At 41.3% G+C, this 19339-nt stretch overlaps 1 protein-coding gene across 7 annotated transcripts in view; it reads left to right on the forward strand.

The window, feature by feature from the left end:
• LPAR3 (lysophosphatidic acid receptor 3) overlaps nucleotides 1–19339 on the forward strand; it is a 72809-nt gene that overhangs the window by 41340 nt on the left and 12130 nt on the right. The window contains exon 3 of one of the 7 annotated variants that reach the window (XM_033431875.2): nucleotides 6634–6918. The exons of the other annotated variants lie outside the window; for them this stretch is intronic. Coding sequence (XP_033287766.2) covers nucleotides 6634–6722 — 89 coding nt within the window. The 3' untranslated portion in view covers nucleotides 6723–6918. Of the gene's footprint in view, nucleotides 1–6633; nucleotides 6919–19339 lie in introns of those variants that run through there. 7 annotated transcript variants of the gene reach the window in all.

The raw sequence follows: 19339 nt of genomic DNA on the forward strand, positions 1-19339 counted from the left end.
ATCGACCCAGACCCGGCTGGGATCACCATGGGTGGATGGATGCATGATGGGCGGGGGGCCGGAAGGTCCCTGACAGGAGTTGGGGAGAGGCCCAGCCTCAGCAGACCTTGAGTGTCAGGTCACCATGGAGACCTAATTAGTGGGGCAGGGATATAAGGCAGACACCACGGTTAAGGCTGAACTGAGGCTTGGGGCTCTTCAGATTCCTCCTGATCAGAGATAGGCTCTAACTGGTTCCAAGTGCTTGGTTTGGAGGGTTGAGGAAAGAGGGCCCAGACAATTCATTACAAATGTGGTGGTACTTTGCATCAAGAGCCCCCGGGCAACATTTTTCACATACGCGGAGCTCTCCCTCCCCTCCTACACACACACACCAGTTTCTACTTCAGTGGTCTGCTGCCACAGCCCTGACATGCATGTTTTGAAAAAACTACCAGGGTGTTCTGAATGCCCTCATCCCATGCATAAACACTTCAGAGGCAAGAGTTCCTGTGATGGCAGTGAGAAAAGAAAAGGAAAGATGGAATTAAAAGACATTAAAATGATAGATGCCTCAGAAGGTGGAGACATATCGACATGAGGGGAGCAGCAAAAGGATGATCTCAGCTTCAGAATTTCACATTTGGATGACTGAAAGAACAAAGAAAATGCTGGTTTAGAGATGGGAGAAGTTCAGTGAAATAGAGAGACCCAAACCCAAATCTCTGATAGAAAATATCATTTCTTTAAAAACCTTTAGAAAATACGTGCTCCCCCAAGCCCAATCTCTAGGAGAATGACCTGCAGGGTAGACCCTCACAACTTCCAGGTACCACATCAAAGCTGCATCATTTGCTCTGATAGGACCCATCTATTTAATACATTTCTTCCCTTCTGCCTCTATATCATGGAGACTTAACACATTTTTTGTCCTTGTCTTGTTCTTTTCTCTATAGGAATAAACTATTTTGTTAGGTTGAAATTAGCCAGCATGAATTTGTGTCAGATCTCATTTGCCCTGACACAAATAACCCCTTTGTGGGTAATGAAAACAATTTAATGGTGTGGTCTAAAGGAGAAGACACTATTACTCAAGCGATTAACACCAGGGGACTTCTCGCTGACCTCTCACGATGACCTGCAAACTGTGCTTCCAGTATTATTGCACTCTTGAGGAAGCATGGAGTGAAAGCTTGCCCCCAAATATTTTAGAGAGTGCTTTATGTGGAAAAAGTCATAAAATACAGACAGAGAAAGATAAGTAGCTATAAGTGAGAGGGGAGGAGGGACTTCGGGAATTAACCTGATGACAAGGTCAACTCGTTTGGAGCAGCACGTCTTCAACACCAGTATGTCTGAATTGGGCACAGGACCCCGTTGCTATAACATCTTGAAGACAAAAACTGCACGGGGTTCTGCAGTATTGCGTTTTGCGATTCTCTAATAGGACTGCAACTTTCAAGGAAGTGCAGATTAGGCCTAGCATCTCTAGCCTTAATTATTTTTTTCTTTTAATATTTCTTTATTTTATTTCTTTATTTTCTTTATTTTTTTGGCTGCATCGGGTCTTAGTTGTGGCACATGGGATCTTTCATTGCGGCGTGGGTTTCACTGCTCTCCATTGTGGCATGTGGGCTTCTCTCTAGTTGTGGCGTGAGGGCTTAGTTGCTCCGCCGCATGTGGGATCTTAGTTCCACCACCAGGTATCGAACCCGCATCCTCTGCATTGGAAGGAGGATTCTTTACCACTGGACCACGAGGGAAGTCCCTAGCCTTAATTCTGAGTGTCGGGTGAACGCCTTTGAGGCAGGGAGTGGTGCCTCTGTTTGTTCATCTTTATATTGTACTGTGAACTACACACAGTTGGGCTCAAGAAATGTTTGTTGACTTGAATTATCCAAGCAAAGAAATCTTTAAGAAGACAGTCTTTTCCTGCCTTGAGACATGGATGATACTCCCAAGGAATAGAGGAATAATAATTATTATTTAAAACTAATGTCTAGGAGCAGTGTAATTGGTAGTTGTTTACTGTTTAGTTGTATAGCTGAATCATCTTTAAAATGCCTGTTTTAACACTTAGGAAAATTTATCTAGGAAGTCTTTTTGACAGTCTTTTATGATCAATAAACATACTATCTCAAATTTGGTTTTTAGACCCATAGTAGTGGGAAATTGATAGAACTTTGTAACATTGATTAAAATTTGCTTGCTTAGGCAGAAATAGAGGTACAGATGTAGAGAACAAACGTATGGACACCAAGGGGGAAAAGCGCGATGGGGGGTAGGATGAATTGGGAGATTGGGATTGACATATATACACTAATATGTATAAAATAGATAACTAATAAGAACCTGCTGTATAAAAGAAAATTCAAAGAAAAAGCAGAAAATCAATATACCAATAACCATGTAATAAATTGAAACACTTGTAAAAGAGGTATTCTCTGAAAAGATATGAAGCTCAGATGGTTTTAGCAAGAAGTTCTTCCAAATTCTGAGAAGGAATGATATTTTTGTCCTGTTTAAACTGTTATAAAGCATGGAAGGCATGCAAAATGTCACAGTTCATGTTATCAAATTATGTTGCTGTTCTTTATAACTACTCTTCCCCACACCCCACTCAGCCCCAAGCTTTATGATTTGTCATTTGCTGCCTCAAGGATTTTTGAACAGTTATCACTCCTCTTTTGCAAAAACTCCATTGAAGAGATCAGTTTAAGTATTTTCATGGTGGAGACCAGTTTTTCCTTAGAGGAAAGCCACAAAGAAGTTCCCTTGAACTGGTAAGAAAGAAAGATTTATAATTCCCTAAAACATCAGGGACCTGTACTGTGTTCTCTGGTATATTCTAGAAAGCAGTAAAACCTCTGGGGAAAATGGCAGCACAGGGATCTAGGACTGAATCATAGGTGGCTTGGGAGCAACTGAGGAGCAGAGGTGACTGATGACAAGGGTTTCCTCCAATGCCTTGGTACTTTGTAAGACCCCAGAAGCTTTATACTACCTCAGTAATAGGAAGGGGACTCAAGGATAACTGACTGAATTTCCTGCCAACCTAGGGGCATATGTGCTTGAAGTTGGAAGTAAATTGATCTAAAAGTAATAAAAACTGTGATATTTCTGTAACAATTGAGTTTGTACATTAAGATCATACCCACTACATACAGATTAAAATTTTTTTAAATATATTTCTGGTGAATTAAATCTGGGAGAATAATTTAAAAAATCACACTGGGATAATTCTACAAATATAAGAATGGTTAAATATTGAAAAAAAATTTGCTTGCTTGAGGGAATTCCCTGGCAGTCCAGTGGTTAGGACTCCACACTTTCACTGCTGAGGGCCCGGGTTCACTCCCCGGTCAGGGAACTAAGATCCCACAAGCCGCACGGCACAGACAAAAAAAAAAAAAAAATGCTTGCTTGAAGCTGAGGGAATTGGAGCCCACACACCTTATTTAGAAGTGAGCCCTCTTATCTATTGAAGCCTTGGCAAGAGTTATAACTTACGGGGCGATGGCTGGGTGGGACAGGTAGGACATGTCCCGCCCACTTGTTTGTACACCGTTTGTATATAATGGTAGCAGTGCCACAACGAGCAAACCATCAGAAACTTCCCAGTGACTGAAGTATCCCTTTCTGCAATTTGGTGGAATCAGTGTCCCTGCTTTTTTCCTAAGTCTTATTTTTCCTCCAGGTAAATGCATGTTTGAATCAAGACCTACATTTTCTTCTTTTTTAAAATCCTGAATATTTATTCTGAAGAAGTTTTCCTAAACTACTCTGGTTTTAGGTGCATAAAAGCATTTATTTGAGCATAATTCAAAAGGTTAATTGGCCTTGGTGAAGATGGACCAACACACTTTGCAGGAAAAGAAACATACGGGGTTTTTTTCGCTGCAGTTGTATTTTATTTTATAGTTCCAAAGGTGCTTATTACTGCTCCTGACTAGACCCAGTCCCTTTCACCTTGGAGGGAATCATAGTCTACAAAGTCTATTCACCTACGTTCTCTCTGAGTAATGCATGGGATGAAGTGGGGGTTTAACTTCAGAGCATTTGATTCTAGTTCTGCAATCTACGGGGGAAATTTAATTTCTCTCCGCCCAAATTTCTTCACCTGGAAAAGTAATAACACAGATCCTTCCTAGAGTGTATCCTTAGGAATAAATGATAGCATGCTAACAAGAAGCTTAAACAATATACATAATGGCTTCTTGGAATTTAAAATGTTTTTAAAACTCATGCCATCATTTTGATTTAGCTACCCAATAACCCTGAGCAGTAGCCTCATTTTATGGGTCAGGAATAAATAAAGCCTAGAGAGGTGATAGAATTTGTTAATCTGAATGTTGGCGACGAGAGCTCAGAATGTAAATAATTTTATAAATATTAAAGTGTTCCAGCTCCAGAATTTAAATGATGTTTAAAACCTTTATTATTTTTGTTATTAGGAATGTGACATTTGCTTGTTGCTAAAATGTACACATGGCAAATGTATTATATTTAGAAAGTGAAAGTCCCACTCAGCCCTCTCTTTAGAGCAGTCAGGACCACTGTTAAGAGTTTGATGTGTCATTTTGGAGACATTTTCCCTGCAAATAAAAGTGTGTGATACACACATATAGTGATGATTTTTGTACAGAAAGGTGTTGGGTTTTTTTGCGGTACGCAGGCCTCTCACTGTTGTGGCCTCTCCCATTGCGGAGCACAGGCTCCAGACGCGCAGGCTTAGCGGCCATGGCTCACGGGCCCAGCTGCTCTGCGGCATGTGGGATCTTCCCGGACTGGGGCACGAACCCATGTCCCCTGCATCGGCAGGCAGACTCTCAACCACTGCGCCACCAGGGAAGCCCCCAGAAAGGTGTTCTTGACACTCATAATAGTTCTCTAGCTTGCTTTGTTCCCTTGACCATAATATCTTGGATTTGTTTTTTTGTTTTTCTGGGTTTTTTTGGTCATGTCAGTATCAACATATGTATCTAATTCTCTTTGGTGACTATATAAGATTACATTGTATTCCATACTGAATTGTTGATAATTTACAGACTACTTCTAATTTTTCACCCTTATCAATAATGCTGCAGTGAACACCTTGTATATACATCTCCGAAGATTTGTGGGACTATTTTGTGGACTATATTATTTGAGAATTAACAGGTCAAGAAAATACCTGTTTAAAATTTTGTTAGATATTTCTAAATTGTCCTCCAATGGATTATATCAAACATCACTCCCACAAACCGTGCGGTATTCTTTCTTCTCATGCTTTCCATCAGTACCAGGCTTATATAATTCACATACCTTTAAATGAAGTGTTCCTGCTTTAGCACAAGGCGTGTGAAAGGGTGAGAGCTATCCATCTCCCAACTCCTGTCAGCAAACCAAGGGCAGAAAGCACAGAGTAAATCAAAGCTGACAGGGAGCTAGAAATGGAGAGACTTGGCTTCCATTCCCATTCATTCATTCAAATAGCCTTTATTGAGGGCCGTTATGGGCCAGGCCCTACTTAGGCCTTGGGAATAGAGTGATAAAAGACAAAGTACCTACCTTTGTGAACTTACATTCTAGTGGACGTGAACCATAAATAAATTAGAATATTATCTCAAATAGTGTGAAGCTCTCTGATGAAAAATAAAGCAGGGGAAGGGGTAAAGAGTGGCAGGGAAGGGATAAAGTGCGGCAGGGCAGAGGCGGGCGGAGGGGAGGGGGGTGGTCCTGGAAGTTTCTCTGCTGATGTGACACCTGAATAGAACCCCCGATGCAGTGAGGGCTGAGCCCAGCGCTTATCAGAGAGGGTCCACCCAGACAGAGCTGGCAGCAGCAAGAGAAAAAGCCCGAGAAAGGAGCAGTTTGGTGGGTTCCAGAAATAGCCCTAAAGCTTCACTGACTCTTGATCTTCCAGAAGAGGATAATTGAGCTACTTACTTTCTTTATAGAAGGCCATGTTCAGGTGAAGGAACTTGGAAATGCCTATGTCTCTTTAGTAAAGCAGTGCTCTTAGTGTAGACTGGGATTCTAACTGCTAAAATCCACCAGCAAGTCTCTGCCAGGGTCCAGCAGATGTGGAGTTTTCACAGTCTCTCTCCCTAGCAGTAAGACTACCTGTGTTGAAACATAAAAGTGTAAAACGGACCCACTGCCCCTCCAGCCTGGAGAAGTTTAGACCAACACACTTTTATGACTGACATAGCCTTCCTCCCGCTTTCTTGCTTCCTAAGAACCCAGTTCTTTGTTAAAGTGTTTTAACACCACCGGAGAGAAGAAATCACAATCAAAAACCAAGTTTGTTTGGAAGATGGTTGCAGAAAGAAGCTTCCACTCTCCAGGCCTAGGAAGTTACTCCTGTGTCTAAGGATGGGTCACCCCTGCCCCCCCTCCTCTGACTCAGGCAAAGGTTGAGGGCAGCAGCCAGGAGATGGAGGGGTAGCTGTGTGGGGCATGAAAGAGGATGTGCTGAAAGCAAAAACGCAGCAGCACTTGGTCCCATCCTTTTAGAGCTCATCTTTTAAGGAAAGGATGAAGCTGCCTGGCCATAAGGCTTATAGAGGCCAAAGCCTTGCTTATTGGATGGTTTATGTTGCCTGCGTACCAGTTCCTCTATGTCTCAACATGTGGCAAATCTTTTTTTTTCTTTCTTTGCCCTTCTCCAAGAGTCTTACATAAGAAGCCTCAAACAAGAAAAACCTCCCTGTGAACAAAGCAGCACCGCTGGAAGATTTTGGTATTCATGCCAAATGTGATACTGAACTTGAAATTCAAACATAGGACTGTTATTATTATCTTCTACTTCTAAAAGGAACTCCCAAGTCTACCCTCATTTACCTGCATGAAGGAAAAAATGTGCTTACATAGAAGTGCTTTAACAGATAATTTTTTTAAATGACAAGTTTGTAAGAGTGCTATGAATAAACAGACTGATGAGGTTTAAAATCTGCACGAATACTTTGCATTTTATAGAAATGAAAACTAATCTACTTAAGTGCATTTCTTTAATACATCTCTTCAAAGCTCTAACTTATGAAGCTAAAGGAAATGTAGGAAAATAGTTTCTGCAAGTTTATTTACATCATTAAAACCACTTGTGTGGCCATACATTCTGTTCCCCCCATCCCAAACTCTTTGAGAACTTTTTGGCTTTTGACCAATGACTGAACTCCTTTTGTCTGCGACTCCAAAATTACAGCAAATGATTGATCTGATTGTGGTGGTTATGAAATATCTGGAAGAAACTATATATTTCAGTTTCTGGCCCTATGCTTAAATTTAGAGTTCCATTCATTTGTTAACTATCCTCTTAATTGCAAAAACAGGGACCAACTCATGTCAGCTGAAGTGAAAAAGAGATGAACAGCAGTGCCATAGAACCAAGGATGTGTAGGTCACCAGACCTAAGGAATGGCCTGGAACCAGGTCTTGGAAAGCCCTGTGTTCTCCAGGAAATTCTATTCCCTTTTCATCTGAGTTTCTCCTATGTGCTTATTTTATTCTTATCTGCCTCTGCAAACTGCTTTGTATTGTTCAGCTACTTCTATCTAGATTGTGCAAAATATAGCAGCCAGTAGCTCCTATGTGTGTATATCAAGGTCCCTCTCTCCTATTGACATATTCTCTGGGATGGAACTCAACTGGCCCAGCCTGAAATCAGATGCTAAACCTTAGACCATTCACATCTGGCCAGAAGCTGGGATCTATGGATGGGATTTTGATTGGTCCAGTCTGAGTCAGGTGTTTCAAAGGAACCAATTTTGGTCAGAAGTAGAATCAGGTATGCCAGGAACCTCACCTGTGTAACCATGTGGATGGAGTGTGTGAAGGAGAGTGAGAAAGAGAGAATGACAGAGAGAGACAGAGGCAGAGAGGGATAAGGGATGTGATACTTAATTACTACAGATCTGAGGCACAGACAGAGAGATCGAGAGGGGTATGCAGTCACCAGAGAAGAGGGAATCTTTGACTTGTAGGTGTCCATTTTAATCCCAAAACATGATGCCCTACACACTGCATAACTTGAAAGTGTAGAGGTGGGTACTTGGAGAATGATAGAAGAGCCACTGAGAATTTCCTAGAATCTTATGCGGGGAGGGGGGGGGTCTTCCATTTTTCTTTACCACTAAAGGACAAACTCCACTTCAGTGAAATCTAAGGACTCTGCAGATTTTTAGTTGTAGTGGGGTTTTATTGTTACAAAATTTTTTTATTAAATTAATGAATAAAACAAACGTTATCTGTCCTAAGGCACCATTGGTTGTTCTTCCAAACCTCTCAGGCAAATAAAGAATTTCATGATTATGCTACATTTTAAGTAGGATTTAATCTCCATCACAGAAATGGGAAATGGAGTTTCAGGAATTCATTTTTGACTTGGGATCTAGAAAGAAAAGATAGGAACCTCAGTGAATACTGTATTATTTTCATTGCCAAGCATTGGCAAAGAATGGGTCATTGGTGAGAACTGAAGGATAACGTTTATAGTAAAAGTTCTGCTGTTTCTTCACAGGGAAATTCCAGTGAGTATTTAAATGGGTCACGGACGTGAGGACCAAGGCTTTGGATTGCTCAGCAGAGGGTCTACTCCGAATGAAACTTTTCTCTATTTATGTGTCTCTTTTGGTGAAAACCAGCCACTGTTTCAGCAAATGGGGTCTCCATTCCAGTATTCTCTAAGCAAAGACACTGTCCCTAACAAGGGATGCAATACTCAGTTACTCCACAAAATCCTGGCACAGTGTCTATTCCTTTGGTTATATCTTTTCTTAGATCAAATTATTGTTTTAATCAGACATCTGCTTTGTTTTTAAGAGCAAACAATTAAATCCCTGTTGAGATCTGAGGATTAAAGTTTTTTCACTGTCAGTGAGTAAATTGTTCAGGAAATTTTCCCCGTAAAATGGAATTTCTTTGGTCCTAACCATTCTCACAAATCTGAGCTTGTCCTATTAGTTAGTCTTAGGAAACATTTCCCAAAAGCTTTCTTACAAATTTGTTCCTCATATGTAGGAGTTTATCTTTTATGTAAGTAAGTGGTGTGCTCTGAAACTTCTAGATCATTTCCTCTTTAGAGTTGGTTAGAGCCGACTCATTCATCTGCTGTTTTTGTTAGTTAGTTAGTTGTTTTTGTTGTTTTTTAAAAAGTCTACTGATGAGATTATTTTGTAAGGAATCCATCCTTAAGCTGTTTCCTTGATGCTTTGTAACAAGTATTTGGGCAGTGATGTTTAATTCTAGGACGAGCATATTTTTGAGGTTTGTCATTTTATCTTAGTTACTCTTGCCTGTAAAGTTGAACTAATGATATTCATTCCATTTTACAAGTGCTTTTAGTTTCTTCCTTAACGTGAATGCTAATAATAGCAAACACTTGTATAGTCCTTCTGTGTTGCAGGAACTCATCTAAGCACTCTACAGCTATCAGCTTATTTAACTCTTACCTGAACTGTGTATTATCATTATCCCCATTCTAGGCAGAGAAGTTAAGTGACTTGCTCAAGGTTACACAGTTAGTCATTGGAAGAGCTGAGATCTGAATGCAGATTGCTCCTGGCATGTGCTTCTAACCCTATACCATATCACCAAGCTCTGTCATCACTTATTAATTCAGCAGTCATTCACCGAGCTTCATCTAGGAGACCACCAAAAATCAGACATGTCTTTCCTTCTGGACCTGCAGTCTGTGGTGCAGAAGATTGGGAAAATAGATAATTGTAAGTTTTATGATAAACACAGGGGGCTCTGGGAGCACTTAGAAGAGGCACGTAACCCAGCTTTGAGAGATCATGGGATCTCATCTCTAAAAGGGGAACATGATTATCCCTATCTCAAAGGGTTGTTGAGAGGACTCAATGACTGGATGCATAAAATGCCTTGAACAGAACCACTCATATTAAGTGGAAGCTACTGTTTTTATTAAACTGAGCACTGGAAGCTGTAGAGTTGTGTGAGGAACTGGCCCATGGATCTTTAAAGTGTGTTGGAAGCAGAGGGAGCTGCAGGGACAGAGACCCAGAAACGAAAGACAACATGGCCTGTTCAGGGCACTGCCAGTAACACAGAAGGTAGGAACAAGGGGTGAGGGGAGCAAGGAGGCTGGTGGGTCAGTCAGGGAGAGGTCATCAGGGACCTGCTGGTCAGGCTGTAGACTTTGGACTTGTCCTGAAGATGTCCTAAACAAGGAGGCAGCTTTGTCAGACTTGACTCATATAGAGATCTCTGACCACACTTTGCAGAATGTAGAGGCAGGAAGGCCATTTGGAAAGCTATTAAATTAACGCAGGCTTGGGGTGATGGTGAGCCGATCTAAGGGAAGCATAGGATGGTTGGAAAGAAACGAATGCATTAGAGAGATATTAATGAGGTAGAATTGACAGTACTTGGTGATTGTTTGCATGTGAAGGTGGGAGAAGGGAAAAGTCCTTTGGGATGACACCCAAGTTCTGGCCTGGACAACTTAGTGGACAGTGGTCCTATTGCCTGGAACTCATGGCATGTAACCCATATATGAGTGCAGGTTCTGGCAGCACTGAGAAAGGGACCATGAGAGATGGTAGAGTACACAGTGAAAGAGGATGACCTATGAAAGGATCCACCATGGATCTGGCGTCAATACAGGGTGGCACAGATTTCTTAACATTTGTACAGAGAGGCTAATAACCAGACTGTTGGCACAGGGCTGTTGGCAACAGTGATCCTCACCCTCAGATACCTTTTGCTCTGAGGATCCCCACTGGCCCCCTAGCCTCCAGAGCCTGCCCTAGCAGGAGATGAATGCAACTTGTTTCTCAAGGAGTTGGCCTCATGCTCTTTATGCCCCAATACATGTTAGACCTGTGTTTTATAGAGCACTGGTGTTCTAGGGGGAATTTTAAAATCACATGCTATTATGCCAGGAGGGACCTCAAAGGCCATCTAGTTCAACCATCCCTGGAGGATATTTCACAAGCAGATGTGATAATACTGAATTACGTGTATGGTAAGGATACCGTTTCTGAGTCACACCATTTTTCTTCCAGCTCCAAATAAGATTGTTTTCACCCTAGTTTTTGTGCCAATAAGAACATAACTCTCCCCAGCCTCACTACCCTCCTGTTTCTGTATCTTGTTACCTCCATTAGATTTCAGCCTTTCTTTTCAGTGGCAACAAACTGATATATATATATATATATATACACCATATTTCCATGTTTTATGATGAGAAACTCCTGCCTAAGTTTGGCATTTCATATACCCTCTGTTAATTCTGTCAGAGTGGATGTCACTTGGGTTTTTTTCTAGAATAGGAAAGGACCCCAGATTCTCCTAACTGGCCCCAACCTGGCTCAGTACCTGCAGGAAGGCGTATCTGCTGACCATGTAGAGTCAACCTGGGGGAAGTTTCTGTCTTTCTTTAAATAAAGTGCTATGTTCATATCAAGGGAGTTTTTAAATAAATAAGTGATAAAGTAAATGTTTTTCTTTCAGGGATAGAATTATTTTTTTTCTTAAGAATATAGGGCTTTTAATTTGTTAAATAGATCAGCCTTAATTGTATGATTCGCTAGTAAGATTTACTAACCCCTCTGTGTCTCAGTTTCCTCACCTATGAAGTGAAGCAATTAGAAAGCACAGAAATGACTTTATTTTGAGACTTGTGGTTTTAAGATTTTGTTCTAATTTTCTAAATAAAGTCCCAAATGAGCAATTATGGCTGACTGTAAATGAAATGTTATTCTTCTTCCCTAGGATGCGGTGTATATGTGGAAAAAAACAACAGTTTTGAACTTTAAAATTTCATTTTCTGACCACCTTTACAAGATCTTTGAGTATTTTACAAAGATGAGCAGTTTTGTATGAAGTCAGAAGATAAGTCATGAATTCATATTGCATAACTAACTACTTTAATGTTTGATGAAGAGTCTTACATGCTCAGCAAAATTGTAGAATAGAGTTTTAATTAAAAAAATAAAAAGTGGTGCTCGTAAAACACCACATAAATTAAATAACGGATTAGCTCAGTTTATAATTTGTGATAAGGTTGCTAGGAGAGTAGATAAGAGCATGCTATAGATAGTATGTATATGTGGATGTCAAGAAGCCCTTTGTTAATTGGACGTCGTATTCTGGTGATCAAGAGGAACTGTGGGCAGGATGATAGAATAGTCAGAAGATTCACCAGTACCTGAACAGGTACACCTGAGCCCTGGTGATTAGGGACAGGCTTGATGTCAACCTAGCAAGAATCTCAAGGATGCCAGAGAACTCTGCGCTTGGTCTGTATTTCCCCAGCAAAGTAGCAACGACTTAGAGAAGATGGAAGAAACATTACTTGCAGGTGTCAAAATATGTAGGTAGCAAAAAGAGAGAAGAATAGCTAATATGTTGGGTAGGAGGTTCCTTATTCAAACAGCTGTCAACAGAGTAGAATGATCTGCCAAAGCAAGCGAGAACAGCACTTTATAAGAATAGATACGGTCGTTAGGTTTAGACAAAACACACACACACACACGTGCACGCGCACGCACACACACACACACACACACACACACTGCAGTTATACAACCAAAAAATAAGGAAGATCTTAAAAACAATATATGTATATACGTTTGGGGGAAAAAAAGAACTAAGGGTTTTTTTTGTTTTTTTTTTTCGGTACGCGGGCCTCTCACTGTTGTGGCCTCTCCCGTTGCGGAGCACAGGCTCCGGACGCGCAGGCCCAGCGGCCATGGCTCACGGGCCCAGCCGCTCCGCGGCATGTGGGATCTTCCCAGACCGGGGCACGAACCCGTGTCCCCTGCATCAGCAGGCGGACTCTCAACCACTGTGCCACCAGGGAAGCACGAACTAAGGGTTTTTACTGACCAGAAGTGCTGCCGTGTCGAGGACATCACACTGTATGACTGTCCCAAAGGGGAGTGTGGTCATAGCCATGCTCATGGAATGTGAAGGATCTATGCTTAAGAAAGAAAGTGTGCTGCTTTCTCTGGATACAAGGACGTCCACAGTGGTACCGTAAGGCCAGATCTGGACATCACATTTTGAGAGGAATATTGTCAGTGTAGTCAGTACCTACTGGAGAGTGACTGGGGTTTGAAAGGATCCAGAACAGATGAAGGAACGGGAATTGTCACCAAAGAAGAGAAGAAATGAGGACATAACAGTTATTTTAAAACATTATATGTGTTCAGACAAAGGAATTATATTTTAGAAGTTTGGAAGTTAAAGCTAGGATCAAGGGGTAGAAATTAGAGAAAGAATATTTTAACTCATCATCAGAAGAATTTTGTAAAAATTAGAGCTGTTCTCCAATGGAGCTGGCTGCCTAGTGATCCAGGTAGGCTTCCCTTTGCTGGAGGTGCTGGGTAACTGATAGATGACTCTCATGTGTAGTGCTACTTAGGGATTCTTACACAACGTGGGAGGATAGATGGACAAACTGTAAGAACGCTTGTGAATCTCAGAGTCTATGACTCTATAAAAAATGTTTGTTAGATTTATTGACAACATTTTTGTGCAGGTATGGGAAGACGACTGATCTTATTTGAACTGGGAGCAAGCATTAAATACTTTAGTTGGTTGGGTGTATATCATCTACATAAAGCAAAACAATCTTGCCAAAGGCCTCATGCAGTACATTAGCTCTGGCTGGGCTAATTAGAATTGCCAAGCAAATGAGAGGATTCATAATAAAACCTCCACACGGTGAAAACTAGGTTCTGTGAAATTGAGGTTCCAGGCTATAGACGTCACTCCTGTTCATTTATCTTCTCGTTTGCTGTTGGCTCCTACCTGGTGATGCAAGAGTCAGATTCTGCTCTGATAGGATGAAAAGATCTTCTTGTACTTGGACAAATATCTACATATATCTTTAGACCATTCTTCTTCAATTCACTCATTTGATCACTCACTCATTAATAAGTATTGGTTAAGTGTCTGCTTTATGTCAGGCACTCTGCTAAGAACTGGGAATGCAAAAGTAAATTGGCTGTATCTAGTCATAATCCTTGAGGTACATATGGTCTAGTAGAGAAAACAGACATGAAAATGAAAAATATTTGCAGCATTGCTAGTGCTGTAACAGAGATGTGCTGAATGGATGGGACTCCGCAGGCTACTTCTGTCACTCAGGTCTTTTCACTTAGTTCCTCCTATACAGCTATGTTCTAAAAGACTTAATTTTAAAAAATAAAGATTAAATTTATTGAAAAAAATCATTATCCCTATGGGATTACTTAGGAAATAGCAGCTAGTTACTGCATCTCAAATAACTCTAGTTTCTTAGTATTTTTCCGCATCTTCCCACTCTGGAGTTTGATTCTGACCATCTTTAAACCTGGAAAGCAGGGTCAACAGCAAGAATGACTAACACATCATGTCTCAGTGCTGAGCAATGACCTGGGTATTTTATGTATAACCAGTGATGTAGCCCTTACAGCAATCCCAGGAGATGGGCGTCCTTATTACCTCCATGTTACAGATAAGGTAACTGAGGTACAGGTGGGTTAAATAGGTTAAATAAGAATCACCCAAGGGTACCCCAAAGCAAGTGTACCTCTGGGATTTGAGCCCAGTAGTTTGGTGCTAGGAGCCGAGCTGTTAACATGCTCCTCTGACCAATGCTGTTTTAGGTTTTCCAAATATCAGATCACAAAAGGAGTACACATAAGAGATGCTGATCACGACGATGTCTTTGTGCTAAATGCTGCACTGAAGGGCCTTGTATCTGTTCTCCCAACTGGGCCTCACCAACCCCACAAGGGGAATTTTAGTGTCTGTTTTACAGATGAGGAAACAAGGCTTAGCAAGTTTAAGTAAATGACCCGAGTTTACCTAACTAGTAAATCCTTCAGTGTATGTATATCATGAGGTTAAAAGATCAAATTACTCACTGTACCCAATAATAAATAAACACATTTGCTTCAGGAAAATAAAAAGGTATATGTTGAAAGAGGAAGTGTTTAATATTTTCCTGTGGGGGAGGGGCTAAAGGATAAGAAGATGAGCTTTCTGTTATTTGAGTATCACGATGTCTTTAGTTCCACAGTTTCAGTGAGACAGTATCTCAGACTTTATTTATTTGCCCTTTATTGAACTTAGGGTATTTGATGTGCCCAATATCCCGGACCAAGGTAAATAGATAGTCTCTAGTTCAAAGATAGACTCCTTTAAACTTTGAACAATCTTTCTCAGCATCTATATTTATGTGATTTGGATGTTTCGTCTTCACTGATTAACAATTTATAAACTATTTATTGTCATTTACACATTTTGACTTATTAATCTCACTTGATTAATAGGATAGTAAAAGTAACCTTTTAAACAGAGAGTTCTTTCAGCCTATGATATAATATGGCTTAAATGTGTTTGATTAACCCAAATGTGGAAACACTTGGACTGTAAGAAGAACCTCAGACTCTTCTGTTCTAGATTATAATAAACCATCCCAAATCAGAAGAGGAGTCCTTGGTTTCCCAGGTACCTATGATAACATGGTTTATAGTTTCTCTGGGAGAAAAATGCACGGGGGGTTGTCTGAGCTTGCTGGTATTGCAGCACCAAGGTACAGTGCCTGATCTCAAAGGTATTGGTATATTTATATGTCGTGTGTGTGGTCAGTAGGTTAGGGACATTTCAGCTTTCCTTTCCTGCTTCCTTGAAAACTGAGCAACTACTAAGCATCCAGCCCCAATCAGGTGTCAGGAATCCAAGGTGAATATGGCAGCATCTCTGCCCTTCAGGTGCTCTCAACCCAGCTGGCCGGATGGAGGGATAATCTACTAATGGTGTGTGATTTGACAGTAAGTATGTGGAGAGCCTATGGAAATGTGGGATGGGGACATATGACTCAGCCTGGGAGGAGTGTCTGAGGAAAGCTGCACATAGGAGGTAACAAGGGAGCTGCTTTCAAAGGAGGAAGAGGAGACCCTCAGGCCAGCAGGAGGCAGAGGGGAGAATGTGAATCAAGCATGGCACCACAACCTGTTTGCCTCCTTCCTTCCTCCCTTTGGCCTGTCCTGTCTCTGGATTGGGTGTGTGTGTGTGTGTGTGTGTGTGTGTGTGTGTGTGTGATTAACTAGAATGCCATCGTATTTATTTGGATGGAGGAAATAAAATTACCCAGAGTTTAGGTACTCAATACCTGGCAAATCAAGTTACCATTAGATGTTTTTTGTACAGAATCGGAACAATAGAGACATCCCAGCCATGAGAAAGGCTGACCTTGACCAAGAACTCTTCTCCCTCTGAATTACATACAGTTGTTCTAGACATCCCTGGCTCTGATGACTTTCTTTCTTCTGAGATGTTAGTGCCTTCAGTCAGATTTCAGAAAAGGTGTTGCAGGTCTGGGAACTATAATGTCTCTTTAAGATGACTTTGGTATAGGGCTGAACTTAAAAAAACGACCTTTTTCCTCTCATTTCCAGGTTCTTACAGGATACTTTGTTGGCATCTCCTTGTACTTGGCACTCCTGGCAAGTGTACTCCTGGCACTCCTTGTTTGCAGTATCCATCGTCTCTTTCGCTGTTATCTGTTATACATATTCTATTTATGTCCTCCAACCCTACTTTGCTTTCTTCTCCTTTCATCCTTACTGTATACTCAAGCCACCCATTCCCTCATATTCCTTCTATCAAGCTTTGAAAGTTTGTTCAATGCAAACTGAGAATATGCTTCCAAATAATGGGTTTTTTTCTTTTTCTGATTACATAGTTTGTTCACTAAGTTATTAAGCAGGTTGTGCTTTACCAATAATTTTCTTTTTCTTGAATATGATGGAGAATGGCTTTTCTTAAATTCCTGTAGGCCTACACCATTCACTGTCACCAAATTACATTTCACAGAGGAGTGCACAGAGTATATCCAAATTGAAGACTTTTCCTTTTCAGTGGAAGGATCCCCAAGTGGGATGTAAGCAGATATGGTCATCAAACTTTAAGACCTAGTTTTGTATAAAATCCAGCACTTCACACATTCATCCTGAGCATGAGACTCCCTTGGGGCATCTGTTAAACATTCAGATTCTTGGGCCCCACTCCAGGCTCCTGGAATCAGAACCTCCAGAAGGGAACTAGAAGGGCTGTATACAAGAAAGGTGTTCGTAGGTGAGTTAAATGGGCAAAGTCCTCATCTTCATGTTTTCTGTCCAACTGAGATGATGGGCAATTAGTAAATGAAGCAACCAACCAGTCAACAAATAAACAAGGTAAGTGCAGAGAGTGATATAAAGAAATCAAACAGAATAATATTTTAGGGAATGGCTGGGCTGGGCTACTTTATATGACACAAAGGAAAAGCTCTCCAAAGGGTATACCTGGAGCTAAACTATGAGAAGGAGCCAGTGAAATCAGGAACTGGGAAAGAGCTAGTATGTCTCACCTTATTTATCTGTGTCCTGGGTAATTAACACAATTATTGGCACCTCTTGGGGCTCAATGAATTTTCGTTGGTTGATGCATGCAGTCCTGGGATAGCAGTGCTTATATCACAAATAGGATACAAGCAGAATTCCTGAAGAAAAAGAGAAAATGAAGAAAAGTAGATAAAGGAGAGCATCCGGGATGAATAGGGCATGGCTGGGGGTTGGGGAGGGTGGCAGCAGGGCAGCTAAGGAGTTGAGGAATAAAGAAAATTAGAAAACAAGGCTATGTTTGCACCTCTAGCATCACTGTATTGCTAGTTAAAAGGTTAATCAGTAATTATTGCCATATTCTTGGGATTTGAGCACTGTGCTCTGACTAGCCTTGCTTTCTAAGTTACAAAGTAAACTGAAAAAAGTCTTTAGAAAACAAAGACGGTGTCACATTACATTCCATTAAAGCAAATTATGGTAAATACCAATTCCAACAAGCTTAGGGACAAGTTACATGTGATCAAAAGTAGCAAGTTAAAGGTATTTTGACAGATTCTGAATGGCGCTCTGATTCATACACCTGGCAAGTTGAAACTGTAGATGTTTGTCACTTGGATTCTTTTTTTTCCCACTTGGTAGCGGAAAGCATAACAAACGCAAAATGAGTTATTGGAGAAGCTGGCTACTTCAGAACTAGTGGGGTGGATTCACAGCAGACTATCTATACATCTGCATGTGGAGAAGGAAGCTGTAGGTGAAACTCAGAATCAGCCAGTGTAGGAGCCAGAAGGAAACTTACAGGTCATTATGGTCCAGATCCCTTAATATACAGATGAAGAAACTGGAGGCAGAGACGTAGAATGACATTTTCAAATTACTCTAGTCCAGGGTCTGGATTTGAATCAAGATCCCTTACTTCTTCATTTAATAAGCTTCTATTAAGTACCTATTATGTGTATGGCACATGGCCAAGCACTGTGTATCCCAAGCTGAAGAAGGTGCAAAAGGGATCTCCTCTGAGGATGTCAGTGTAGCAGGGTAGCCAAAATAGGATAGAGTGTAATTGTGTATGTGTGTGTGTGTGTGTGTGTGCGCGCGCACACGCGTACACACAGGTGTGGGCCTACGACAGCGACCAAAGCTTTCACACTTCAGCAAGCTTTCACACGACAGCAACACACCAGATGTGTTCATAAATTGCCTGAGGAAGCACAGCAGGGGAAGTGTCCGACACCATCTGGGCAGTCACAATGAACATTTTCTGAGTGTCTTCTGTGTTAGGCACTCTCCACCCATTATCGCAGTATATCTCCCAAAAAATCCTGTCAGGTCAGTATCCTTCATGCTCATTCCATAGCTAAGAAGTGGAGGGAGGCTCAGGAAGGTGAACTGATTTGCCTGTGGGCATAAACCAGGATTTCAACTCTGGGTCTGCTTGATCTTTAGCCTATGCTCTTTTTTTTTTTTTACCATAATAGGGATGGTAAGTGGATGTCATCTCAAGGGCAGATTCCAGCTGATTGCTAGAGGCTGAGCACTGTGCTGTGAAGGCTTCCAGGCCATATCTGGGCTCAGAAGCGCATGGTGACTTAATGATGGCGGCCACGGGAGTAGGATGGAAAGGGGTAGCCCTGAGTCAGGACTTTGTACTTCCTGAGCTATACCATACCATCACTCTTCCAGGCCCAACTCTCTCTGAGTCAAGTCTCCTACATCCTGTTCCCTTCCTCTGAGCTCAGGATGGTATTTTGTGCCATCTGGATGTCTAGAATATTGTCTCTTTATCAGGTCAGCTCCCCTGTACATTGTCCCATGCTGCAACCCATTTCAAAATTTTCAACCCCATCAAAGATATCCCTTTTGCATTGCCTCACAACCCTGCTCCATGCTGATGACAGCTTACGTGATATGTAGATTATTTCATGCCTACAGCTTAATATGTTCATGTCTAGGTAAGGTGCAGGCCTTCCTAATTCAAAGGAGTGACTCCAGCAGAAAGAAGTTCAGATCCGTGGGCAGGCTAGCTGGGACCTGTC

The sequence above is a fragment of the Orcinus orca genome, chromosome 1 (assembly GCF_937001465.1).
Source record: "Orcinus orca chromosome 1, mOrcOrc1.1, whole genome shotgun sequence".
Taxonomy (NCBI): Eukaryota; Metazoa; Chordata; class Mammalia; order Artiodactyla; family Delphinidae; genus Orcinus; species Orcinus orca.